The following is a 23,087-nucleotide window of genomic DNA, read 5'->3' as shown; positions in this document are numbered from 1 at the left end:
CATGACAAGCATTCAACAGGTTCAACAGTAGCATTTGCATCTGATAATTTAATTTCTAAGGTATTAACTCTATTTCTTAAAACAACTTCATCATCAAGCAATTATCATATTTTAACTTCAATTCATTATGTTCCTTTTTTAAATTTTTATGAGCAGCATTAAGTTTTTTAGATTCATTCATTAAATCAAAGAAAGCCTTTTGTAAATCTAATTCACTAGATTCAAAGCTGGAATCACTGATGGGTGTCGCGGCCCATACAAATTTGATTACATATGAGAAATGCAGTATAGCTAGGAAGTGACTCCTAGGTTGTCTCACAACGACCAACTACGATTCAGAATCAGGTCTAACACAGTAGGGGGTTTGAAAGTGATTTAGTAAATGCAAACTACTGAATTAAAATGGAAATTAAACACAACCAAACATAATTAAAAATATTAAAGTAAAGACTAGAATTACAATAATAATGCAAGGTAAGACACTAAGGAAAATAACATGTTGTCAAATAATTAAACAAGTATTGCATATGGAAATTGAAGCATGGAATTAGCATAAGAAATTTAAGCAGCCATGGAGCCCTCCTTCAAACCAAGGAATCAACACCTAATTCATCAAAAGCAAGAAAGAAAAAAAAAATAAAATAAAATGAATGATCGTGGCCCTTTCATGATGAATTCGTGACAGCAGCATCCAAATGCCAAGCACGTGATGCATAAAAAGAAAAGCAAGCTATATTTCTAAAAGAAACAAGTTGTAACTGTAACACTTCTTACATGAATGAAAAATGTAGATTAAAGAAAGCAATATACTAATACAAAGCAATTGAAAGTGAGGTTAACACTTTAAAGCAACCGTGACTTGTATTAAAAAAAAAGAAAATATTTCAGCAATTAATTCCTAACCTACCGTCACATCATGCACTCTTCTATCTAATCATCACCAATTGAAATTAGCACACACCAATTGAAATTAGCACACTCTTGCAGCCAAAGCATGACACGTCCATTCCAGCTCTCAACCAAATCAAATCACCGTGCATCACTCAAAATTCCAATTCTTTTAGGAAGATCAAACTGCTGTGTGCGCACCACAATTGCTGGACATGAGCAGCTGCATCTCACCAACAATAAAGCACCACTTTTGCAATTCCTAAATAAAGTTAGCATAAGTTTTTATCATAAATAAAGCACCACAATTTCTACTTTGCTGGAACAAGAATTTCTACTGCCACCGTGAATAATCAGCATTTGATGGCCATGAACGAAAATAAAAAAAAACGAAATCCTATGCTGGAACGTTAACTGTGTGCCTTAAAAATGGATTTCCATTCAATAAAAAAAAATATATTCAATTACAACTTCATAAAGGAGTGCAGCGGCCAGAATTATAAAAGCGTGAGTTTGATTTCAACCACAAGAATCAACCCTTCATCCAAGTTAACATTCCAAAAAGCAAAGAATGAAGATGTGATAAAATGATTCCTCTCAGATAAAATCAAAGCACCGAATATAAATGAAAGCACCGTGCACCTAAAAGAAAAGTGAAAATAGCGTTTTAATTTAATGAATATAAAATGAACATGACATCAATCAACGCTTCTCTTCTTGAAAAAAAGGAAAAATAAAAGTTTGCAACATTCATCCATAATCCATGGTTCAAGGAAAAACTCCTTGGGAAAATAAATGTTCCAGCCTTCAAAAGTTAATCTACTCAGAGAATTCCCAAAAAATGTCGAGACCCTCCAAAGTCTGCCAAGAGAATGATGGCTGCCCCAAATCCTAGGACCTTAAGGTGTGTGCTGAAAAATTAGGATGGGATCCACAACCCTAGGTAGGACATGTGTCACCAAAATTTGGGTCCCAACATATTTTTAACGGCCCAATGTGCAAAGGTTGTCAAAAAAAAAAACTAGACTTTTAAATTACACGTTGATTAATTCCAAACTACTAAATTCAAATATAACTAATTCTAAATTTTCCATGCGGAGAGTCTTGAATTATTTTGTCTCCTTCCCAATGCTCCAAATTTTATCTCCAAAATTTTCCCTGCAAATAATAATGCAAATAATTAGCTCAGAAAATTCAAATTAATTAAAATTAGAATTTCCAGTCAAATTAAGCATATTTAGGAATAATGGGAAAATATCGGACAATTAAGCACAATTCCCTGATTAATTCTAGCACAATAAACTAAGTGAAATCAATAAAATATCGACTCATCAATCACTTACTTGGCTTCCTGTTTCTTCAGAATCTGCCATAAGGCATAGATTGGCTTCTTCTTTTGTGTCACTTGAGCTTGTTGAGCTAGACACATTGTCCTCCCAAGCTATGTATGCTTTCTTTTTCCTTTGAAATTTTCTTTCCTTCTTGTCTTCACTTTTCTTGCTCTTTGGACACTCAGATTTTACGTGCCCTCTTTCTCCACATCCGAAGCACTTCACGTTTGATGGAGATTCTTGACTTTCTTTCCTTTCTTTATGAAACTTGTCCTTTCCCTTTGCTTTCATGAACTTTGCAAATTTCTTTATCATCAAGCTCATGTTATCTTCATCATCAGAATCATCTTCTTCGATCCTCTTAGAGCTTTTTCCTTTAGATATTTCGGACTTGAAAGCTAGAGTTTTCCTCTTGCCTTGATCCTCTTCAGCAGTCAATCTCCTCAACTCAAGTTCATGTTCACGGAGCTTTCCAAACAAGATTGGCATTGTCATCTGAGTAAGATTTTGAGACTCCGAGATGGCAGTCACCTTTGGTTGCCAAGACCTGTCCAAAGATTTCAGAATTTTCACATTAAGTTCATCAGTATCAAAAGTCTTACCCAACCCTTTTAAGTGATTCACGATATGAGTGAAACGCTTTTGAACGTCAGAGATCGTTTCTCCAGGTTGCATTCTGAACATCTCATATTCTTGAATGAGAGTGTTCTTCCTAGCGCGTTTCACGTCTTCTGTTCCTTCATGAGTGACTCTGAGGACTTCCCACATTTCCTGTGCTGTCTTACACACTGAAATTCTATAAAATTCATCAAGTACAACAGCAGATAAAATTATATTGCGAGCTTTAATATCAAACTGAGCTCGTCTATTTTCTTCAGCAGTCCAATTAAAATAAGGTTTTTCTGTTTCTACACCATCAACAGTACTCATAGGAATATAAGGACCATTTTGTACAGCTTCCCAGATGCCTCTATCAACAGACCCCATAAAAATTTCCATTCTAACTTTCCAAAAAGCATAGTTATCACCAGTAAACAATGGAGGTCTGTTAATGGAAGCACCCTCAGCATATACAACGTTTTGATTGTGACCGGCCATTTTCACAAATCTTTTGAAAAACTATCAAAGCAAGCTCTGATACCAATTGATGGTATCTGAGGGGGTAATTTTCGAAGAGTATAGCGTAGCGGAATTAAAACTCATAGAGCGGAAAGCGTGTTCGATCACAATTAAAATTAATTTGGTCCTTTTAGCAAAATAATTTTCTTTCAGAAAATTAGTCAAACAGTTGATATACGTAAAATAATATGAGTGTAGGGAATAGAAAAATCACACGGATATTTTTATACTGGTTCGATTCAACAGAATCTACGTCCAGACGTTAATCACTACAAAGAGTGATTAACAGTTCCATTAAAAATAGTTTTACAGATTACAATCAAATGAACAGGAATATAGAACGAAAAGAACAACTCTACCAACTTGAAGAGAACCGCTCCGGCAATCGACAAACGATTCGCGAGCTTCTCCTTTCACAAGACCAGGTAGAGTACCTTGCTAACTTGAAGAGAGTCTGCTCCGACTATCGACACACGATACACGAGTCTCTCCTTTCACAAGACCAAGCAAGGGAACAATGAACAAAAGCTTTTTGAGAACTTCTCTCTGACACACAGTGTTCTACTTTGCTTTCTCAGTACAAAATGTTACTTTCTGAAAACTCAAAATCCAAATATATAGCCAAGTACACTGAATGCCAAAGGTCAGCTCCCAACTGCCATGAATAATCGATTATTGTAAGTGATAATCGATTATTCAAGTCCGTTACAGAGTTTCCAAAAAGTGATAATCGATTATATGAAGTGATAATCGATTATTCAAGTATGACTTGTGATAATCGATTATTGCTTCATGATAATCGATTATTCTAATACAAAAACATGTGATAATCGATTATAGCTTGACCCTAATCGATTATACCAGTAAGAATTACAATATTTCAACATTTTCCTACTACATTCAAGATCTACAAGTTGCTCTTAAGTATTTTCCTACTATATTCAAAATCTACAAGTTGCAGCATCATCAAAACTCATCTTCAGGATTTACCAATACTCCTTATTGGTAACAGATTAGCCCTTTCTTAGCCAATGCGTAAATTTTCATCGCAATAAAGAAGAGCACAATGTGTTCTACCCTTTTTGAATCTAAGCCTTAAACAGTATCTGAAAACGCTTTTGAAAATCTTTACCTTGAGTTAAGTTGAGAATTATTGTGTGATATTGATAAAGGTTCAAGTTTGGGGTTGTTGGGAAAGTTGAAAAAGAAAAGATAAGCATTGAGCTAATGTGTTAGCAAAACATGAAAAGATAGAAAAGATGAAAAGATAGAAAAGATAGAATGAAAGAAAGAAAAGCTCAATGCAAAGAAAACGGAAATTTGGGAATGAGTGAGATTGGTTGTTTAAAGAGAGTTTGTGCTTAAATTACAAATGTGAATACTTCTCTTAACTCAAGGATTTTGTAATCTAGAAAAACCAATGTTCTTCTTAGCCCAACCACATTACAAGCCATAAAAAATGCTTGTGATGATAACTTGCTTGTGAGTATGATTTATTGTGGTTAAATGAAAGGCAAAGTTAATTTGTGTGACATTGTGATAGTAGAGAGAATGGGTCACCTCAATATACACTTGTGTGCTTTAGTGAAACACTTTCCTTGGTGAGGAGTAGTTCCAATTATACATGATTGCATCCGTGCTTGGTTAATTGGTCAATCATGATAATAACATTTGTTGGAAAGACTGTGATTATGTGAACACCATATTGAGTTTAATGGAAGTAATGCATATATACATCTTGACTGATATTTTTGTGATGAGCTGAGAGTGATTACTTGTCTTGGAAGAAAGAGATTTGGAAAGTGTTAATCTATTGTATTGATTGTTTGAAAACTGAGTTACATTTTGTTTTCCTTGAGGGCAAGCAAAATTCTAAGTTGGGGACCGTGATAACGATTGAAAAACCGTTATTTTCATACTTAAATTTGACATTAAACATATCCTTTATGACTTAGAATTAGCTTGAAATCATGCATTTTGCTTAAGTTAGAGAATAAGAGAGTCAAAGTTGGTTTTCTTGGTTTTATGCTTGGTTTTCCCTTGATTTTGTAGGTTTACTGAATGATTTGANAGAAGGGTTGAAGTATCAAGGAGTTGTAGTGTAGAAAAGTCAACCAGAATGTAGAAAAGTCAACCAGTCAACCAAAAAAGTCAAACAGGAAAGTCAACCAGTCAACCAAAATACTGAAAAGTCAACCAGAGTGTAGTTTTGTGCCGCAGGGAGCGTTGGGCAGTGAAACCACCGCTGGACGGTGGACTCAGGACCAGTTTTTCACTGTTTTTCACCTTTGGGGACCATTATGAGTGTCGCACCCACCGTCGGGTGTTAACTCATTGGCAAGTGTACCAAATCGTTCAAGTAATAAAACTGGTAAGACCAGGTATCGTTTTCCCAAGAGACTTGTGCAACACATGACAATTATTCCTTTTATAACTCAATTAGACATCAAAGTGCACAAAAACAACACAAGAAACTCTTTTTGGTATTTTATCAAACAGTTGGTGTGCAAGGAATTTAACATAGTGTATTTAGAATTTGTCAAGACTAGAATTCATCCAATTCATTCTCATGCATTCACAACATCTCAATTCCATCCAATAAGTATTCAATTTTAATTCTAGGTTCAATCATATTTCTCAATACTTCAAGAACCACAATGCATGCCATGGGTGATCAAGCCACAACAAGCATTAAGCATAGAAATCAAATACTAACATGAATTAGAAAAGCATATATCATTAACATCACAAAATACATAAGAATTCCATGTTTTACAACTAATCTCAACAAATAGGAAAAGCCCTCCATGGAGGATCACTTAGGGTTCTACAAATTGAAGAGATAAGGAAGAAATTGGAACCAAAGAGAAGATGCAAAGTCTTTCCCAAGGTTCTTGGCAGCTGCTCCATGCTCCATTTGCGCCTCCCCTTCGCATCTCCATCTCCAATTTGTGACCCATCTTCTTCCTCAACCCAAAAGGGGCAAAATCACCATTGAAGAAGCTTGAAGACCCAAGGAGGAGTGGGAGAGCTTCCCAACACCCCAATTAGCCTCCAAGGGCCTCTCCCGATCTCTCTAGGTGAAGAATGAAGTGTAGGAGGAGAAGAATCCCCAAAAATCGCGAGAACCATGTTTAAATAACCCATTTTTGACACATCAACGGAAAGTCGCGCCCAGCGCCCCCTTCTGAGGCGCCCGGGCGCCATAAAAATACAAAACAGCGAATCAAAGGGCGCCAAGCGCCCCCCAGGGGCACCCAGGCGCCAAAACTACAGAAAATCAGCAGCCAGGGGCGCCCCAGCGCCCTTCTGGGGGCGCCCAGGCGCCATTTCTGCAACCAGGGGCGCCCTAGCCCCCCTTTGGGGGCGCCCCAGCCCGGACAGCTTTGACAGCATTCAAAAATTCAGGCTCTTACGCGATTCCGAAGGCGTCCAACATAGGTATTTGCTTCAAATTGATCAATTATGGTCCCAAAACATGTTCTCTTGAGTTCTTGCTTGTTTTCCTCCACTAGAATTGCTTCCTAATCCTTTATTTCACACACTCAAACATAGAGATTAGAGGTAAAAACAAGCATATACTAAATAAACACAAGAAAACTAGAAAACACACTANTTCACACACTCAAACATAGAGATTAGAGGTAAAAACAAGCATATACTAAATAAACACAAGAAAACTAGAAAACACACTAAATGTGAGGATAAAACAAAGTAAAAGCTATGAAGGAGTTGATTTTGCCACTAAAATGATGCTTAAATAATGGTAAGAATTAGCATTATCATCGGGCGGTGTATTATTGGGCCTCAACTAGTTGCTGCTTCGTTTTAATGAGCTATAAATAGATTTGGACGACCTAGATTGTCTATCTTGTGACAGAAAGAGGCGTAGAAACACTGTCTTCACCCCTCGGAGGCGGATTTTCTGTGCGGGAGCTCCAATCTATCAAAACTAGGGTTTATCTTTTCAATCTTTCCATTATTTTCATCTAGTTTCACCATGATTATGGTGAACTAAACCTCCATTGTTGTTGGAGAATTGATGTAATCCTATGAAACTCTCATATATTGAATTGATGCTTTATTCATATGCTTTTATTCATTAATTGTTAGAGTTTTTCTTCCATTATATTTGCATACTTTGTTTAAGACATTATTCAATAGCATAATCTTTGATTCTATATATATGGACACGTGTGGGTAGGTCTAGACATGAGGGAATTTTCTCGGTAGCAATATTACCTAGACATAGGGATAGGAGGACCGATTGCCTTAAGCTTCTGTGCGATTTTTGTAATGCATGATCAATTGCTAGGGAAACTAGACATAATAAACTAGTAATTAGGAGTGGTCGCGATTAAGGGGAAATCGCTGAGCGGTTAAATTTGACGGTGAGCGGTTGTCTACTGGGCTTGGGCTTAAATTCTGTTACTTTTTTTGTCTATAAATAGCCCCAGTGCGATTCAAATTGTAATCTTTTGGCAGGCAGAGACATCCAGAGCTGTTCTACACACCTTGGAGGAGGTTCTTTGGATGCTTAGGCTCTAATCCACCAAATTTAGGGTTTATTCTTCCATTCTTTCATTGTATTTCATCTAGTTTCACCATGTCAATGGTGAACTAAACCCTTTGTTGTTGGGGAACGATGTAATCTTTTGAAACTCTCTTATATCAAAATTTTTATTTTCTTTATATGCTTGCATATGCTTATTTTATCAATTGTTGGGTTCCTTACCTTTGCTTAATGCTTTTATCGTTTACTCATTCGGTAAATGTTGTTTGTCTTTATTGATACGGAGACGTACAGTAATGTCATGAACTGGGGGAATTCCTTGATTATGCTAATACCGCCTAGAGATAGGAGTAGGACGATCAATTGTATTTTGCTTCCGTTTATCATGCATTGCTAGTTACTGGGGAGGCTAAAGATAGCAAGCCAGTAATTAGTAATAGGCTCTTTTCGCCAAGAGATTGGGTTTAGGGTAGACTAAGAAAGATTGCATAACAATATGATAAATAAGCGAATTAAATAAGAAGAGTAGATATAAGAGGATGGATAAGATTAAATTGTAAACCCCAACAACTCCATTCATCCATAGTTTCTTCTAGCCAATTGATTCACTGCATTTTGCATGTTTATTTTCGTTCTGCATCCAAAACCTAAAATTAATTTCTTTTCAAGTCTTATGCGATTAGTTTACAGGAAAGTTAAGGCCTAAGAGTCCTTTGGGAGACGATACTCGGACTTACCCGTTTTATATTACTTGATAACGATCTGGTACACTTGTCAGGGACTTAACACTCATGCTCTCTTAGTTTTCCAAATAGTGTAGCCATGTTCATGTTGGTCAGATCTTTGGACTCAGAGATTGTTGTGACTTTGGGTTGCCAACTTTTGTTTAGACTTTTCAAAATCTTGATATTGATCTCCTCCTTGTCAAAGACTTTGCCAAGAGCCATAAGGTGATTTCCAATGTGAGTGAACCTTTTATGGACTTCATTGATTGTTTCAACAGCCTTCATCTTTAAAAGTTCATACTCTTGAATCAAAGAATTTTTCCTTACTCTCTTGACTTCATCAGTGCCCTCATGAGTGACTTCCAAGACATCCCACATCTCCTTAGCAGATTTGCATTGAGATGTGTTGAAAAATTCATCAACAGTTAGTGCAGAGGCAATGATATTTCTAGCTTTGACATCATATTGTGCTTTTTTGTTCTCTTCTTGAGACCACTCAGAAAAAATTTTCAAAATAGTTTTTCCATCAACAATGAGTTGGCTTAAAAGGACCATTCAAAGTTGCATCCCAAATTCCTCTATCCACGGATTCAAGAAAGATTTGCATTCTAATTTTCCAAAAAGAATAATTTTCACCCACAAACAGTGGTGGTCTATTTGTAGATGCACCTTCACCAAAGGTTTGAAAACTGGTCAAAGATAAGAGCTAAGTGATCACATTTATTATGAATTTAAGATTTTACTTTAACCGTCTGGGTTAATTACTGACTTAAGCATTGAAGTATCTTTGATAGATACTCTCAATCGATTTAAAGCATTAACAAAGAAGAACTTGAATTTAGAACAAATTTAACAACCCGTGTGACTAAAAAGTAAAAACGTATTATAAAGTTACTTAACCCTGTACCCGAAACACTACTTAAACTTTTATGCTTCTCAAATCAGAAAAAGAAAAGTAATAAAAAGGTTGTAAAGCAAGCGAATTTACAGAAGGGGATATGAGGTTTGAACAATTTGCAAAACTTAATTTAACCACGCGAAAACAGCTGGAAAAATGATGTTAAAGATGCCTGTCATGACGGACGATCATGTTCAAAATTTAGGTTGAGTCCAAATATACCGAATCAGTTACGTGATTTTATATTCTTGCAAACTAATAATCGATATTTACTTATTATTCATTCATTTAATACTTCATTTACCCAAAATCTTTAGATTAAATCGCCGAAAACAAATTTAAATTAAGAGAAGACTGAGGGGAAATGGGGAATTAATTTGAAATGTATCATTATAAACAAAATGTTTCCAGCACGTTTGATGTGCGTATAAGTTTAAGAGATCCACGCGGATTTCATATGCCAGCTCTCTATAGCCCTTTGTACATCTGACCTCATTACACTAGAAAGAACTTATACCTTAGCCATGTATAGAAATATATGTTATTCATTTTTCCAAATTCAATTTCATTAGAAACCATTAATGGAAAATTGTACCAAACCAAAGGTGACATTTCCCAGGAAGATTTTTGGCTCAAAAATATGACCCAACAAGCCGAACAAAGTGAACTTAAAACAGCTGAAAAAAAAGACTTGTTGATCCATCTCCAAAGGTCCGAAGATCAGCTGGTTTTACCAATGCCCTGCATAATGGGCAAGTCCGTTCCCTCTCAAACCTGAAAAACAAATGTATCTTAGTTGGTTAAAGAGACTGATGAAAACGATTATGAAACAAATCAGTACACAGTATGAATTATTCTTGTAAAAGCCAAAAAGACAATCATTCAATCGATTTTTTTAATAAAAGCAGTTGGACAGGGAATTCATATATGCAGCTTACGGGATGGACTGTCGACAGATAGCTAGCCCACCCTAAATAATTATCTACTATTAAAGTCTTTTAGTTCAGTTCTCTTAAATATGTAGTAAGCTTTCAATTTTCCGAACAAGGAATTCAAAACTGACCATTCAGATACACACTCCTCACAGAACATGTGTTTACAGCTCAACAATATGGGAGTCTGCATCTTCTCCTGGCATATAGCACACATGTCACCAGCGGCACTCACCTGCATTTAGTTAATCAATGTTAGAAGGATGCCAGAAAAAGATTATTCGACAAAACCCAATATTTGTATACCAAGTTTATTTCCTTAAATGCAGAAACGATCACGTTAAAGAGGAATAAATGAAAAACATAAGGTCAATAACAAACATAATATAGAACAAAAATGTATGAAGTAAACACCAATTATTAACATAATATAGATTTTCAACACATGGATCACACCCCACACTATTATCCAAAAAAGGTAATGTTTTATTTTCTAAGCACTACGTGCAAGCAACCGACTAAATAAATTTTTGAATGACATGAGGTCATATTATTCCGGAATGGAGACAATGCAAGCATATCCATAGGCCATATCTACTTACTATATAATAAGGGGTTCATGAGTGGTCATATAATCATAATAGAAAATAAAAGGGGAAAAAGGTTAAAGAATGAAAAAAATATTTAATATCATTTTACATCTGTTATTTAAATTAAAACATTAAGAAATAGAATGATGTTTTGGTCACAAGGAAGAATTGAGTTCTTGCATGTTTCTTCAATTTAATATCTTTGATGGCCTAGTTTATAACTATTTCCATTTCATATTTTTTAAAGATTGACAAGCTTAGCATCTGCAAGAAACCCTAAACATCAGTATTGAGCTATGTTCTCAAATTTTAGAACAACATAGTTTCTAAACATTATCACCATTTTTCACTATTTGCCAGAGGTTAGTTAGAACACCATGAGGAATGGAACAGAACCAAAAGCAACAAACAGTTTTTAATTGTGAATATTGCACAGATTGCCTCATCTGACACATCCAACACTATTGCTGTCTGCACCACTTGCGTACAATGAGTACGTCCTGTTCATGGGAGAGATGCAGCCTACTAAGCCAATTTCTGTATCTGGTAATCCTATTGCCTTCCTTTCAGTCTTCCACAGTCTTCCACACTTGGCATGAACAAAACACCACGGCCATCAAGAACACAAATACCATGGAAGAACCATCGCATGGTGCTGTTGTTTGTCATAGCTAATTAAGACTGCTTTTCTAAAAGCAATCACGAAGGAAATTGCCGCCATAACAAAAAAAAAAAAAAACAAATTTTGAAATGATAGCTCTCCACATGAGATTATAATTCTTATTTTTGAAGAAAACATGACAATCCACGTAAAACCTAAACTATACATATATGGGAACCATCTTCAATTCATGTCCAGTTGTCAAAACACTACCTTTGACAACAAGAAGTATTTCTAGCAATTGCACAACCGTCTTCAGGCAATTTCGTATTTCTCATGCAATAAGATTGCCTATCCCTGTTTCTTCCTCGAAAAAATTCTGGATTCCAGCTTTCCTCTATATTTTTTAGTTTCTTTCCTCCCCCTTATTCTTTTCTGTCCTTTCTTTCCCTCAATGTCTTGTTCTTTTATGAATCTGACATTCAGATTTGTTATTTGTAAAATATCATGTTCTGTTTTCACAAACAAATTGTCCTTGACATAAACTATGTTTAACAAATACGTTCACATTCTTAATTCTGAAGTTATACTCTCTGTGGAGTCAGTACTCTTCTCTTTGCATCCAAGCATGACATACCAAAGTTCTATTTTCTTCCTCTCTTTTGTTCTGCTATCAATGTATTTCTTCTTTGTTCCCTTAATTTCATGAATTGCGACACTTTTGGAAGACTTTATTTCTTATAGGTTTCCAATTTATTGTTCTTGATATACATTCTAAGTTTTCTATTTTACATATATATTCTGCAGTTTTTAGGGTGTGTATAGCCTCTCATGCTTCCGCTAGACTACAACACCATCTACCATAATAAAATTGCTATTGCATTGAGAAAAATATTAATCAATCACATTTCACAATCAACATTGTATACTCCTTTGCATTAAATTCTTAAATAGTAATGTCACCCGTTCCATGATACATTATTAATGTGCAATAATTTACAATAGCAATAGTAATTATATGTTAAGTAATAAGATAGGAAACAGTTGCCTTAACTTATATTACAATTTATTATATTAACTTAATTTCACATTCATGCAACTTATTATAGAAAGAGACAATGGTTAATACCATAGAATTATAAAATTAATATATTTTATTTTACAAATATGGTTCGTACTTAAAAAATGTCACGATATCAAATTTAAAGCAATTAAAAGCCAGAGACAGAAACTGACTTACTCAATTTTAGATATATTGTGTGTAATTACAAATATAAGGCAACAATTACGAAACCAAAAATGGCATCAATATAAATAAATTGCAACAAAGAATTGAAAAGTATCACTTGTAACTGCAAGTATTCAGATTCAGAGTTAATAAAAAATTCAAAAGATTATTTACCTGTTCTGTTGTAGCATAAACCCCATAATGTACTTCCTTTTTTGATAAAGCTTTTAAGGCAGAAACAAAGCATTGGACCTAATAAATACATAGAAGGTTGAATAAAATGGAATGATTTAGGTTCATGCACAAATATTATTAAACATATCACTATAATGTAAATGCCAATTTTAAAGAATGAAAACATACCTTCTCAACTACTGATGTTAGCTTGAAAGTTAAATACAATCCTGTGGTCAGTGAGGAAAACAGACTTCCATAATCCTTGTTCAAGAAAAATCGGTACCAAACAGGTGTTGGCAACAAGGCACGATACAGCAGAAGAGTGTACTCAATCAGAGTTAACATTTGACCCTAGAAATAAGTTAAATGCATTCAGAAGATTGCAGGAGAAATTTACACTTCAAAAATGCTATAATGCTGGATAAAAAGCAAGGAGCTACACAAACCTGCCGACGAAAGTTATGGCCTCTTCCATTTTTGTAGTAAATAAGCAATAAACACTTCAAAGCCATTGCTGCTTGCCGCACCAATGTATCTAAAAAGTCAAATGTACATTGTGGCCATCAATTCCAACCAACCAAGAGACAAGATTTGATACAAACAGAATTAAAATTATTATATGCCAGGAAAAACATCAATATCAAGGGATAGCCAAGACAGCAATAAACAATTAACGAGGACACCCCAAAAATCTTATTGATATATAGCATCAAAAAGATTTGCAAAGATACTAATTATTGGTGTTGTAAAATATTTTGTAATGCAAATTGACAGGTACATTTTTTTCCTCCGAAATAACATCCGATGAAAGAAAACCAGACAATTATTATGCAAACAGCCAAATTTGAGAGAGAAAAAAAAAATAGGACATAGCAAATACTTCCAATGGACAAATACTTGAAGACCATGAATCTTGGCTAACGATTAAAAAAAATAAGACCATGTTTAATATTGTAAGTAACTTATTTAGGTTCCACCAAGGTCGGCTGCACGGCACACTAATGCAAAATATATAGCTTAAAAATTCAGAGGTATGCATCAAATCCATCAACAATACTGAAAGTTACACATAATGATAGTCTCCACAATTCATGTAACAATATCAATTCAAATGAAAGGAGTGGGGGGAGCAGCGGCTACATGTTTTCATGCTCAGATCAAGCTAGACGCAAAGCTAAAACTTGTTTTAGCTTTTTGAATAAGCTGTTATTGCAAAGTTGTATAAGTGAGAATGTAAGACCCCTTTGTATATAAGCGCTTATTTCAACAAGCTCGTCTAAAGGTACGTTGTGTAAAGTGTTTAGTTAAACATATTCTATCTAACACATGAGAGCTTATTCACAAACACTAAATTCAATAAGCTTATTTTTATAACCTTCACCAAGAAAGCTCGTTGAAATAAGCTAAGTGGAGCATATAGAAGGATTGTAAGAAAGTTTTCTAAGATTAATTACTTATATGTGATAAAATAAGCTCAAAGAATCTGAACCCATTAAAGAGGCCTGAAATGAGTGGGTATAAATATTCGGAGATCAAAATTGGCTTCACTATGGCATATTGGATTAACACTGCCCCCACCCCCTCCTTCCCAAGGAATGTACTGATATGATCAAGCAATGACTGTACATAAGTACAAAAAGGGAGACTTTGTCTCTATGCCAAAGAGGAAAAACCAGAAAAGGACGGTCATCTTTTTTTGTTGATAAAAGTTTAGGGTGATGAAGGCTCTCCCCAATCTAAGGCCAAGGAGAAGTGAAAAACCACCAACCTCAACAAAGATTTTCAATAAGATTAGACCACCCACCAAGGAAAAGGTTGACCGGGTAGGAAACCCCCATTGGCAACAAACAAATAAAATTTATCTTGAAACCAGTTTTATTCAATTTTGGCCCGGAGCCACTGATTAATGTGAAGAACCCTTTTATTGTATTCCCGTCCTTCCACAACCAGGATATATTTTGAAAAAGAAAAACAGTATATTTCAAAATAGAAATGAGTTATGAAGCATAGGAACAAAGAGAAAAGGAAGTCTTTAATTTCATCATTATTAATCAAGTAAATAACCCTACTGTTGTATTAAAACTTCCAAGTCTCTTACATATTAATCAAGCATCAACAATCAAAACAAATTGCTAAGATTTTTGCCAAACACGTGCTATCAATGTACATTTCATGTCTCTGTCCAATAGAGAAATAAAAATATCTAGCGAAAATAGAACATAAAAACAATGTAACAACCACGCGTAAAAAGAACTAAAACGTACCGTTAACCAAAATGATGAATATTGTATGCCAGAAAGGTGGACTTGTCTTTGGGGGAAGCATAGCCAGTGGGTATAAAAGATCATCATTTCGATACCACCAGTAAATGCATATAACATGCAGCATAAAGGCAAAAGAGATACCAAGAAGAACAGAGACTTTCCGATCTCCCTGCAGAAATGAACATGAATCGAGACTCTTTATTTTATTTTCCTCTTGCAACAAGAGGATAGGATTTTACACGTAAGTATTTCATTTGGGAAATGGAAATTTAAAAGAAATTACAAAAATCTGGGTATATCACCTTCAAGGCAGTCTGCTTTTTAACAATTTCATTTGACTTGAACATCACAGCTGATATACAAATTGTGACAAAGAAACCTGCATGTTCCCATAAATGAATATAACATGGTTATGTCAAAAGAGTCAACTCAAGTAAAACACCAAAATAAACTGAAACTGTATGTGAGAGGCAGTTTACTGCCACTCAATACAGTAGAACCAATCAACTATATAAAAAAACCACAATTCTTCTTTCCCTAATTAGAAGAGATAAGAGATTGCAAAGAAGATAAGAATCAATCATGGACTCGTGGTCACAGCGAAGATAAAAAAAGCAAGCAGCACAGTGTTCTTCAACAATAAAGTTTTGATATAATCAACTAAGAACCATTAAAGAAACAAGAGGAATCAACATAATCTCGAATTAACTCTACAAATTCATCTTTACATCTCTAATGACTAGGAAATTCCAATTTCCTTACAAAGGAGAAGCACCTCCGAGTAATATAACAGTAAACGAAAGAAAGCTACAAACACATTCCTACATGATCCTCAGCAATTGTTTCAGGTAACCTTTTATTTCACTCTACCTCTTTCCTAGGCTAGTACACAGTGTGCTGAAAGCCACACAGCAGCCCACGCTTGCTTTATCCTAGTTTGAACTAATAGTAAACATTTATCAAGAAATAACCACCAAAAATTAATATAACCAAATACGTAGCACGTATATCAGTTGATACAATTTTCACAGCTTCCGTCCCTCAAAACAGCAAGCAACATTTCTCTGACCAACCATTATTCCACCAAGCACATCACGAGAAAACCAAGACAGGCCTTCAAATACAAGGCGCAGAAAAGCCAAGATATGTTGAAACACAATTATCAATATCAAGAGCACAATGCAAAAGGAGCATACCCCAAACAAATCATATCATAGTCAGGCCAACAAGTCAAGCATATACAGTCTCTCTAATATCTGAGCAAGATAACTTGCTTCACTGACATCCTCAAACTCTAGCACATACAACAAATTAGAAATAATATAATCCAACGGCTTGATCACGTAGTTGGCATTAAAACAGAAAAACCAGCTTGAGAGACCAAACTACACACCAGAAAGAAGCAGTACCTTGCAAATGCTGGCGGATGAAAACAATCAAGAGCAAGAGGGAGAACGGAAGAATCTGTTCAATCCACTTCGCAACCTGCTGAATATCATACCTCTGGTAGGTAGAGGAAGACGAAGAAGAATCCCTACCGCCACCAATCTCATCATCCAAAGACACCAACGGCACCCTCTCCTCAGCCATTCGCCGGCGAGCCTCCGACGATAGCATCCCGCTCCTCCCAACCACCGCCGCCTCCTCACATCCCTGTTCCCCAGCGCGGCTCCTCGATGACGACGGCGAAGAACCGCTCTCTTGCTCGCCGGCCCCAATGATGCGTATCGCAACCTCCTCAGCCCCGCCGCACGCATTATCGCCAGAGTCAGAGGCCGAAACAGAAGCAGAAGATTCAGTCGGCGCCTGAAACCGCGGGCGCGTCCGGGGAATGATAATCACGGGCTCCGCGGAATCCTCGCGCGTGCAGTAATCCATCACGAGAGAAAGCGGGGAACGGAACGGGAAACTCATCCCGAACCACGTGACAGCGCCACCACCGCCGGCATCGCTTCCAGAAGACGACGACAACGAGGACGAAGACGAAGACGACGGTGACGATTCCATCTCTTCGAAACCCTAACCTGAACTACCTTATATTCCTTTTTCCGTACGGTACTGACCTATAAGAATTCACAACAACATTCGTTTTGCGTTTCAGAGGGTGTCTGGATTAGATTATCGGGAGCGAGCGAAGAGATGAAGTTTGACGAAGGAAGAAAAGCAAGATACGTAGAAGAAGATTAAAGTGAAGATGAACATGGCCATAGAGGGTTTAATGCGAACGCAGATCCTGCGATGCGATGCGATGATGCATAGCGCAAACAGAAAAGGGAGAGAGGAGAAAAGTCAAGGTCACGAAGCTGAAACCTTCTCTTTCGATTAATTTTGTATGTGACTGTGTCGGAGCGTGTGTGAGAGGTTGACATCGATGAGCCAATCATGATAAATGAACCAACGCGTTTCATTGGATATTATTATTATTGTTATACTTTTCTTTCCTTCCACCTTCCCTTCCAACGGATCCCGTCACCTCTTTCTCTTTTTTTTTCCTCCTTTTATCGTTATTAACTTCTTACTCCGCTAAATTATTGGTAATGATTCCAATTCCAACAAATTCTAGTTGGTAACAAGTCAAATTCTCTTGGTAATTAAATTTAAACGTTCTTTTTTCTAATTCCACCATTTTTTACAAATTATTATGGTAGAAATCTTATCTGTTTGTAAAGATATGTTTTTTTTCTTTTCAAAAATACCTCATTTGCATTTTTTTACCTTAAAAAAAATTGAAATTTACAATTTAAGTGCCAAAAATATTAATTCCAGATCTTCATTTTAAGCGAAGAAAACATTATTCGTATTTAAATATGTAGTCTTAAAATCGCTTCAGAACTTAAAAAGTTCCAATAAATGCTTCTGTCATATTTATTTTTTGTTTATTGAGTGTGATGGATGAAGAATTTGAAACTATTCGACTTTAATCAGACTCACACCACGATCCGTACATCCTTAAACATGAAAAACACATATAATTGACTAATCCACCACTGTTTAGTGTCAAGTCTAAAAGCATTAACGCTAACTAAAACAATTCGTAATCAATATATTTACAGCTTCAACCACGCTTTCAATGACACCTATCAAATTATCAATACAAGTACTGTTTTTTGTCTCTTAAGTCTTAATTTACTATGATTCTTAAGTGTTCCTTTAATGATTTCGAACACGAAGTAACAAAGTGAGAAGCTGTGACAAGTCTGCGCCACGCTTACGCCAAACGTAAGAAAAACGAGACCCGCAATCAGCGCAGGAACCAAAACGAAAAGAAAATAAAAAAGTTGGCTTGCAACAAAACACATCGGTAAAAAGCAGGCCATTATTTTCTCTGACACCACAGATAGAAGCGAATCTTCCTAGTATTTGTATGCTTTTTTTAATTAAGATTTAGCGGTTGAAAGTTACATGGGGAGAGAGAGAGAGAGAGAGGAAGAATATTTTTCAAGTTGACAAGTATATAACATGAATGAAATGGAACATCTTAGCATTAGACTAACCAACGTAACATACATTGTGCAAACATGACAACTATCTCGTATCTCTTTTTCAGTTTTCACCAACACATATTACTATAGATACCCCATCATCCACTTGTCTTTCAGCTTCCTTAACTCTCTCAAAGCTTCAATTGGAGACTTGCAACCTACTTTCTCCTGCAAAGATTTTTGCATTATTTGTCATAGTTTGGACAGAGAAATGAAAATGAATGACACGTCGGGTGGGGATAAACCTGAATCTTAGGTAGGTGAACCCTCATAAATGGGTTGGTTTCCATTTCTTCCTCAATGGTGGAGGGAGTTGTGGGTTGGCCAGCTTGGTTCTGATTCTTAGCCCATGTTAGTTTCTGTTGTATCCTCAAATTATCTGGCTCGATTGTCATAGCAAATTGCAAGTTCTTCACTGCGTACTACAAACACAACCAATTCAAACTCGTCTTATGTAGTAAACCTAACCAAGAGTTATTTACAACAATTAATTAATGCACACAACCCACTTCTTCAAATAATAAGGATATTGTACAACTTACATTGAATATCTAGATAGTTATAATTTCGTATCAAAATTTGGTATAAATGATTCTCTGATATATTGCAAAGCTCACCATCATTGTCTACATAATGAATTTGGTAGAAAAGAACCACTAATTTTGGTTGATATTTCCATATTTTCCATCCATATTTATATGTTATTTTGAAAAATAGGTTGTGTAAGAAAATAAACTCATCTATATGGCATTGTCTTTCATTTTGAAAAAATAATCTCGCATTATATGCATATATGAATATATATATATATATATATATATATAATTATAACTTTTTTTAGATATTCTATATTAAATATAATTTTTTTAATTTTCATTATTATTTTATAAAAATTAGTTATTTAATATTGAATAATAAAATGACATATATGAGTATTAGTGTTTATCTGTTGATAAAAATAAAATAAGACATAAATTTCATTCTTAAAGATAATTTTTTTCTAAATGATAACAAAACTTATTCTCATCCCATTCCATTATCATCCTTAATTGTGATGTCCCGTTATCCTTAATTGTGTTGGATACTGAAAAGCATATTTATTTGTGTTGTGGAAATAGATTTGAGGTACAAATCACTTGGCATGTGGTTTTGTTGAAATTATTCTCTTTGTCTTTTTTTATTTTCATATTCCTTATTGTTTATTTATTTAATCTAGTGTATAAGTTAAAATGTTAGAATACTTACAAACATATGACCTAAGTTAATTATAATATTATTGAATCCATATTTTTCATTTGATCAAAATATATATAATATTAGTTATAGTTATTACTATTAATATTAGAAATAGCATATATTATTAATTATGACAAGTTTATTAATATAGAAATAATCTGAGTATTTTTAATATTAATTTATTATTATAATGTTATTATAATAAAACTGAAATAGTATAAAAGAAAACCCACTTTTTTTCCAAAGTATATAGTATGGAGGCTGGCTATTAATTTGACCTTTAGGATATGGATTTTCATGCTAAGGACTCCAGAAGAAAAATAAAACTAACTCTTAACAAGAAATCAAAGTCTTCTGGAAATTAAATTACACTTCACCCCTAATTTTGTTCCATAGATCTGGTATCTGGTATAAATTAATTTTAGTTTATATATAGGAAACCTTATTATACTTTTCTTCTCTATTGCAAATGAATATGGAAAAATGCATCCCAAAGTGCAAATATGAGCCTAAACTTTAAACAAAGTATAGAAAAATGGCACGCGTCCAAATGATAATGAGAATAATCAGCAGCAATAAATTTTACAACCAACCATTCCTTGGTTGGGTTGATGCACATCCAAAATATGATCACATGATCACATGCAAATCATAAAGGAAAAAACATGCATGATACTAAGAGAGAGAGAGAGTTTTAGGTACTATGTTACCTCGTGTCCACAGTAAACTCGGGTTTGCTTTGGTAACGAAGCTAATGTTACAGAGAGTGACTCATGCATCTCTTCTGCTGTTCCTTCAAAAAATTTCCCGCAACCAGCAATAAACTGCATAAAATAAATCAATTTCTTCATAATTCATGTACATACACACTTCCCATGGCTTATATGAAAAGGCTAAAATTTATTAGTGAGTGAGCTTACCAGTGTATCTCCAGTAAAAACAGCCGGTTGCTCCCCCTCTTTGCCGGTGACATAATAGCTTATGTGACCTTTGGTGTGGCTAACCAGGTCACCAAACGGTTAACGTTAACAACAGAGAGGGAAATAAATTAGAGTTTATTTGTACTTACAAAAGTTGAATTAACAAGGCACTCATTTAGTACAAAATTAGAGTCCTAATTAATATTTTAGAAATGCAGGGTGGTAAGTAAATTCAAACTTTCCATATTTTGGTAGGTGAATTGACAAGTATAATTGGACCTACCATGGTGTGTGCAGAGACAATATATTAATATCAGCTCCCAGGGATATCCTATCTTCATTTTCAACCTTATCAGTGCAACCCTTGACGTTATCAATCGAACCACCATAGACTCTAATTCCTGCCACCAATTGCTTTATCTTTTCATTTCCACCTGCATGCATGCTGCCACAATCAAACGAAATTTATAAACAGATTCATGTTCATCTCAAGAGTCAGCATCATATAAAAAAAAACTGAAATACAAATGCAAGTACTGAGATTTCAAACAATAAATGAATAATTCCACTCTCTGAGTTCTAGAATACGAATTCAACCAAAATAAAACTATGGCAATGGAGAGTAGAAATTAGTTAGCACCCATGATGATGCGTGGTGAGAACGAGCTTCAGATTGACCCCATGGGAATTGGCAGCTTCTAGGACCTTCTCAGGCTCTATAGGGTCCACCACGGCACCTTCTTTTGTACTCTCGTCAACGATTCTACAGAAGTGCAAAACCAAACAATAATAAGCATGAATAACAAGAATATGTTAAATCTGTGTAGAATTGCATGCAGGGAACAACATGCATAGACTTACAAGAAGGAATTATTGTCTTGCAGAGAAGGAACATGATATATTTTCATGGTTGGTTTGTTAATTACAAGTGTGTTTGTGTGAAATTACTTCAATTTTAGGAGAAACTGACAATCACTGTCAAAACTCACTACACAAACAGAGTAGTTTCTGGTTCTTTTGAGTTAGTTTTTAGTTTAATAGGAAACAGAGGGATGTGGAAAAACAAGACGCATGGAAACATACTTAGTTGTTTGTTAGATTGGTTTGGTTTGATCATAAACTGCCACGCGTCTCTAACGTGTCAAAACAATAAGCAACGTGAACACGAGTCATTGAAATAGATATTGAAACGTAAAGTTAAATTTTTTAACAAACCAAAAGTACGTTTTGAGATTTTCTTTTCAAGAAATCTACATAATTTTAGACAAAAATTTTCTTTTATATATGTAATATTTTTTTCTAATTTTACTGGTAAGTTTTTTTTTTTAAATTAAAAAAACTATTTTATTATTTTTATCCTTTAAATAATTATTAATTAAATTCAATTAATTTTTTTGGTTTTATTTTAAGTAATTTTTTTAATTAAAATAATTATTTTATCATTTTATTCTTTTAAATAATTATTTATTTAAATTTAAATATTTTTAAAACTAAATTAATTATTTATAGTAAAAAATACTTAAATAAAATATCTTAATATTTTGTTTTTTATATATTTTACTGAAATTTAATATTTTTTAAAATTAATATAAAAGTATAAGTTTAACCGTGCCTTGAGTAACAAGTATTAAATTGTCTAGGGGAAAAGTAGTGCCCGTTTCTTTAATATTATGAAATTTATAAGAAGGTTCCCAAAGGATATTCTAGTTGTGAATGGACTGGAAATCCTTGAAAGGTGATGAGGAGAAGTAGAAATAATATAATAATATATATATATATATATATATATATATATATATATATATATATATATATATATTCCTATATACATATATTATATTATATAAAAAGGATTCTTTTTATTCCCATTTTTTAATTTTATATTTTAGTAATTTTTTTAATTCAAATAATTATTTGTAATAAAAGATTTTTTTTAGTTTGTATATTTAATAACTACTTTTGAAATTTAAATAATTATTTATGATAAAAAATTATTTATATAACAAAATTTTTAAACAAATTATTTAATTTTATAATTATTTTTAATAAAAATTATTTTATAATCTAATAAATTTTGTCACAATAAAAATAATAGATACACATGCACAGAGGTGCTTTCTCCTGTACTTATATATAAAGAATTATATATCTATAATTATATATAAAAGAAATCTCTTTATGTG

At 34.3% G+C, this 23,087-nt stretch overlaps 2 protein-coding genes across 2 annotated transcripts; both read right to left on the bottom strand.

The window, feature by feature from the left end:
• Positions 1-9,829: 9,829 nt before the first annotated feature.
• LOC106762411 (RING finger and transmembrane domain-containing protein 1) lies at positions 9,830-17,672 on the bottom strand. Its single transcript, XM_014646311.2, has 8 exons — positions 16,676-17,672; positions 15,569-15,645; positions 15,267-15,435; positions 13,449-13,537; positions 13,189-13,353; positions 13,000-13,077; positions 10,538-10,641; positions 9,830-10,248 (listed from the first exon to the last, which is right to left on the bottom strand). Exons 1-8 carry the CDS (start codon positions 17,271-17,273, stop codon positions 10,143-10,145), a joined length of 1,386 nt encoding a protein of 461 aa, XP_014501797.1. The 5' UTR covers positions 17,274-17,672; the 3' UTR covers positions 9,830-10,142.
• A 944-nt stretch (positions 17,673-18,616) lies between these two features.
• LOC106760295 (hydroxyacylglutathione hydrolase cytoplasmic-like) lies at positions 18,617-21,951 on the bottom strand. The gene is made up of 7 exons (XM_014643749.2): positions 21,766-21,951; positions 21,545-21,667; positions 21,188-21,349; positions 20,905-20,983; positions 20,695-20,808; positions 18,994-19,170; positions 18,617-18,916 (listed from the first exon to the last, which is right to left on the bottom strand). The coding sequence occupies exons 1-7, from the start codon at positions 21,810-21,812 to the stop codon at positions 18,833-18,835; spliced, it is 786 nt and encodes a 261-aa protein (XP_014499235.1). The 5' UTR covers positions 21,813-21,951; the 3' UTR covers positions 18,617-18,832.
• Positions 21,952-23,087: the final 1,136 nt, after the last annotated feature.

The sequence above is a fragment of the Vigna radiata genome, chromosome 5, assembly GCF_000741045.1.
Source record: "Vigna radiata var. radiata cultivar VC1973A chromosome 5, Vradiata_ver6, whole genome shotgun sequence".
NCBI lineage: Eukaryota > Viridiplantae > Streptophyta > Magnoliopsida > Fabales > Fabaceae > Vigna > Vigna radiata.
This window is presented reverse-complemented; position numbering and strand designations above follow the sequence as displayed.